General features: G+C 36.4%; 1 protein-coding gene across 2 annotated transcripts; it reads left to right on the forward strand.

Annotated features, from left to right (window-relative positions):
- Positions 1–159: 159 nt before the first annotated feature.
- Positions 160–2,937, forward strand: LOC105233510 (E3 ubiquitin-protein ligase RFWD3). 2 transcript variants are annotated; one of them, XM_011215613.4, is made up of 4 exons: positions 160–299; positions 375–963; positions 1,036–2,160; positions 2,217–2,937. In XM_011215613.4, exons 2-4 carry the CDS (start codon positions 549–551, stop codon positions 2,774–2,776), a joined length of 2,100 nt encoding a protein of 699 aa, XP_011213915.2. In that variant the 5' UTR covers positions 160–299; positions 375–548; the 3' UTR covers positions 2,777–2,937. The 2 variants fall into 2 exon arrangements, with proteins under 2 accessions (XP_011213915.2, XP_049313178.1); XM_049457221.1 differs by having other exon boundaries at positions 205–299; positions 379–963.
- The last annotated feature ends 2,887 nt before the right edge of the window (positions 2,938–5,824 follow it).

Consider the following 5,824-nt stretch of genomic DNA (forward strand, 5'->3'; position numbering starts at 1 on the left):
TAACAAAAAATTGTTTCGATTTATCTTATTAATTTAAATAACAATAAATGATAACGAATAATATGTAAAACATTTAGTAATTATTATTTAATAATAGCACTGGCAACACAAATTTCTGCCAGAGTTCCCTAATTTTTTTCACCCCTATTAAATTAAGATTTTATATCGGCGGCGAATAAACGACAGCTGATTTGTTCGCCAGTTTCGAAATATAAATACCTAATGTCAAACGTATTTAGCTTCTGTTTTGAATTGAATTTAAGAATAAGCGAAATAAGTACTAAACACAGGATATTGAAGTACGTACTAATATATCCAAACCTGTAATTGATATTAATTATTGATTATTATATATTCTTTTTTGGTAAAATAAGGTAGACATTTTTAATTCGGAAAGTGCAACACTGGGCTACCACCGCTGCTTTTGAATCAAAGTCCTGAAAATTATATATTTTGTTGAACATCTTCGATGTCTACGAAAAAGTGATTAATATATTTAAAACTTTATACCGAAGCATTCGCTACGAGAGTTTTATTTCGGCGATAAAATGCCAAATTCACACGGTGAATCGCAGGGAGATCACAATTACGTCGCTCGTCGTACTCGCTCTACTTCTAGCGACGACTCCAATATACAATTAAACAATATAAGTACACGGAGAACACGTTTAAGACGCGGACAAGTAGGTAATACCGACCATGACTATAGTTCGTTAAGAGCGCTAAGCGAGGAAGTCATAGATGTCGCCGAAAATGAGCCCAATACTGAGCAATCGGAGGAGCAATCAAGCAGCCATGAAGAAGACAACAATGTTGATGAAGATGCGGCTGATGGTGAGGCGGAAGTAAATGACCTCGCTGAAGTTGAGGAGGAAGTTAATGACCTTGCTGAAGAAGCACAACAAATGCTAACAGAATCTTTGCCTCATGAACAACCAACAAGTGACGAAGGATCTGAGATTGGTACTAAATAGACATTTTTAATGATATATACATACATATGTATAATGTAATCACGTTTATAATATTGTTTAGCTGTTGGACACGAACCTACTCCACTTGACGCTTTGCCAGGCCCTAGTATTGGCGCAGATTCTGCTGCTACTGACATGCCCAACAACGAGGTCTCAACGGTAAATTTGGTTTCTCCATCACCACCAAAGAAGCGAAAGCGACTCAGTACAGGCACTCCAAAATCGAACACACCGCGGCTAAAATCCAGCGACGGCAACGGTCTTGATGAAGATGAGGAAGACGAAGGTTTAATATGCCCTATTTGCCTCGACAACTGGGAGATGTCAGGTGAACACCGCCTAGTGTCCTTGCGCTGCGGACATCTCTTCGGCGATTCCTGCATTCGCCGCTGGTTAGCAGAGAGTGCACGCCAGTCAGGCAACAAGGCTTGTCCACAATGCAAAGCAAAGGCGGCAATCCGCGATATACGTTGTTTGTACGCTAAGCGAGTAAGAGCAATCGATCGCAGCGAAGAGCATCGCTTACGCGATCAACTGGAGATAGAGCGTTGCCGCTCACAATCATTACAAACAGAAGTATCCGCTTTAAAAATGGCACATCAATTGGTAACCATACAAATGAAAAACCTTCAAGCAGATAATGATCGCATGAAACAAATCCTACGAAATGGTGGTGTCAATAGCTTCAGCTATGAAGCCAGCTTCGCCAAAAACAAGCAATTGCTAAGACTCCAGATGCAACGGATTTATCTCGAGCGTACAATTGAGTTGACACGCGAGGCGGGATGCCGAGTATTAATCCATGCTGAACAGCATTCCTGTATTTTGGCCTCACAGAAAAGTGCGCAAGGTCTCTTTCCTGGATATGGCGTGCGCTTCATCGATATGCCTACATTCCGTACCTCAACATTCTTGCATGCGTCCTCGAAATTATTGCGAGATATTTGCTTAAGTGCCGATCAACAGCTTCTGGCTGTGGCAAGCATGGAAACACGTTCCAAATTGTTCGATTTACGCAACCGCCAAGTGGCTTCCACATACGAACCAGGTGATAAGATGGTGTGGGCCTGTGCTATGGACCGCAAAGAGCGAGTAAATGTATTGTATTTGGGTTCCTCCAGTGGCAGCACATACACGTATGATATGCGTTTCCCTGAAAACATTTTGGAGGAATATAAAACTGAGGGTGAGTTGAGATTCCTTATAGTTGTTGCAAAACTTTTACAATTGTTAAGTTTTTAGGTGATTTAAGTACTGTGATTAATGTGGCCAGTGTATCGCCATGCAATGATTTTCCTCACGGCGGCTTTCTTGTTTGCAAACTGCAATCACTTTGGTTCTATGAATACACTGATAGCGGCATCACAACTATGGCCACTCGTCTTCCTTTAGATGGCCCCTTCTTTTCCATGCGTTATGATGCCGTTCATGAGACGCTGCTAGTATCGGCCCGGTGTAGTGTGCGCCACCCACAGTCACGGTATATTGTCGGGCGTTTGGAAAAGGTGGACAATACAACAACACTCAATGTGAAAGTCACATTTCACGGCTCCAAAGCTACGCCAGTTATGACACGTTGTGCGCAAGTTGCAGTTGAAGCGAATACGCTGGTAGCAGGCTACATTCAGGATGTCAAACAGTTGGCGTTGTTCGATGTGCGTCGCGAACAGCGAGTCCAATCAATGCCGGCACAGGAGGTTATATATGACATATGCCCCGTCTACACGAGCGATACAACATACCTGGCTGGTCTCTCCGATACTAAATGCCGCATGTACAAGCTGATGTCTTCAGACACTTAGTGCGCAATTGCGAGTCTGAATTATTTTTAGATTTTTATTAAGTCGTTTTGTGTTTTAATTATGTTGTTTTTTGCCATTTAATATATAAATATGTATTTCCTTAATACCTAAATATCCACTATATTTATCATAAATAGATCGTTTCCTTAATGTTAGCTTAAGCTTAGACTCTATCGAGATTTTTTACGAAGTCTACACATCCAATTTCTACACCAACTCATTCTGTAACTTTTGTTAGTGGCTTGTGCGGCAACCAAATGATATTTTGTAATCATCAAGTCTACATAGCCATACGTAAGATTAAGCAAATAAGACTTTATTGAATTCTCATTAAATATGGTAATAAAATTTTGCTCAGACTGAATGTGAACATAAAAACTACTTTTCTATCATAATTAATATTTAATATATATATAAGGGCACCGATGCGAATGTTTTCGAATAGACGTCTCCAAAGCTAAGTCTGAACAGAGTTGCGATTGAAGACTGGTCGGTGACGTAGTCAAAGAAGGACAGAAGGCGCGTCCGCTTCAAGCAAGTTTCTGCGAAAACATCCCAGAAGAAACTGCTTAAAGAGCCGGAAGCATACGGGCTTCGCCGTCTAAGAGTTCAGGCGGAGTTACTAAGAGGTATCCTTTGCTAGCCTGGAGAGCTGTGTTCTGAAGCTTTTTCGTCTGGTAGGGTATCATATCTATGCGGCGTAATTTACGACCGGCCGGCCGATTGCCTTCTATGTTTCCAACAACGCTTCTTTGTTTCTTTGGATTTTGTTGCGGTGCTGAATGAAGATTTAATATTTTAAGATTATTAACGCCATCGGCTGTAATGTGAAGATCCTGTCTATATTCGTTCGTTTAGTTCGTTGGCTGGGAAGAGTGTCAAGCTCTTTGCAGAGAAGAAGCGAGTAAGGTCGGAGAGATAGCCGTTTATTTTTGAACGAATGCCATCCGATTCCGATAGTCGGGTCTAAGTAACGGCAACGAACCCGGATTTTTATCCGGTCAAGAACTGTCAACTCGGCACCATTCACTCAAACTAGCCCAGGAATGTTTTCTGCAGATAAAACAACAACAACATATGTTAACAAGTAACTCAAACGCCTCGGATTTATGAAAATTGAGTAAAAAGTCCTTCTATGTACTAATTAATATGTTTTCTTTTATCTATACCATTTATTTCTGTAATACAAGCAAATATGCATACAAATATAACAAATTTTTATTTTTATTTTTTACAAATAGAATTTGTATTTTCACGCTAGGCGAATAGTTTTGAGAGTATATTTACTAAAGCTAGAAAGGATTGAGGAATGTCAACGGCATTTCATATACTTTGATCAAATTGTATATATGTACATATGCACTATACATACTAATGAGATATTGGAGATGAATCTTTTTACTGAATATTTGCTTACACACTTGTATATATGTATGTATAACAGACTCACAAAGTACTTGAATATATTTATTTCTGAATTGAATTTATTTAGTACACAAATGATGGAAATTTATTTAAAATAGCAAAAATGTTTGTTATTTAAATTCGTGTCAAATACAGTCTCAAAATTTCACTTATTTCTGTTAGGTGTTAAATTTCGCTCCGATCACCTTTATATACCGTATATGTATTTGTTGTATACTTACACTTAATTACAATTAAATTCATGAACTTGAATGTTGTTGTACAATGAAATGTGTTGGGTTTGTGGTGCTTGCGATGATGACAGCCAATACATGGTATGTGTATGTGTGTGGTTAAAAGCCATAAACGTCAATGTTCGATCAGAGGATATTTTGACTTATACAGCTGACATTAACTGCCTTCTCAGGACTAAAATGCAGGGACCGTAACTCTTATGACTTTTATCAAAAAAATCAAAAAATAAGAGTTATTTTTGATTTTTATATATTTAGATCAAAAATAAAAATTATTTTTGATTTTTATATATTTAGATCAAAAATAAAAGTTATTTTTGATTTTTATTTTTTTAGATCAAAAATAAAAGTTATTTTTGATTTTTATTTTTTTAGATCAAAAAATAAGAATTATTTTTGATTTTTATATTTTTAAATCAATAACAAAAATCAATTCAAATTTTTATTTATTTATTTTTTGCTGTTATTATAACCGTACACCTTAGTTTTACTTTAAAGCTTAACAGAAATTAAGAAACATATTATGCCACAAATTTTGAATTTATTTTTATTATTGATTTAAAAATATAAAAATCAAAAATAATTCTTATTTTTTGATCTAAAAAAATAAAAATCAAAAATAACTTTTATTTTTGATCTAAAAAAATAAAAATCAAAAATAAATTTTATTTTTGATCTAAATATATAAAAATCAAAAATAACTCTTAATTTTGATCTAAATATATAAAAATCAAAATTTAAAAATCATACAATATTTCGCATATAGTTCACCTAAAAATCATGATGGTGTAAACAAAACTTTTCTACGATGTTCCTTTACGTATGATTTTTTTTATTAAAAATTGTAAAATAACTCTTATTTCCGGTTCCTGCTAAAATGATTATTTAAGAAGCAATTCCAATAAAACTGTGAACACACACAAATATTACAATTAAGGAACAAATTTAGTGAAAAAACTGGGCATTTGGTATAGTAACCATTTTTACTGACTTCGGCCTTCGCCAGCTAAACATTGTAAAATGGCTAATCTCAATTATGACCACTTTCATTGGATTCGGTTCCGTCTCATAATCACTCTAAGGAAATAGGTCCATGGTCGAGCGTCAAAACTGCAGCCGCCAGTGTAGTTTTGGAAACTAAAAGCACATAATGTGAAAACGAGAGCTAGGGATGGAGTTGAGGAAAGCGATATGAGGAATGCGATACAGATGATGCACGAGAACCCAAATTCAAATCCGACAGGCTTAAGTCGAAGTGCGGGTGCGTAAGTCGAACTTTTACACTCAAAGCTTACACATTGAACATACATAAATATTCAAAAAGTATCCAAACTGTGTGTGCAAGTATGTGTGTGTGTGTGTGTTGAGGGAGAAAATAAGAAAATGCATG

This window comes from Bactrocera dorsalis, chromosome 5 (assembly GCF_023373825.1).
Source record: "Bactrocera dorsalis isolate Fly_Bdor chromosome 5, ASM2337382v1, whole genome shotgun sequence".
Lineage (NCBI taxonomy): Eukaryota > Metazoa > Arthropoda > Insecta > Diptera > Tephritidae > Bactrocera > Bactrocera dorsalis.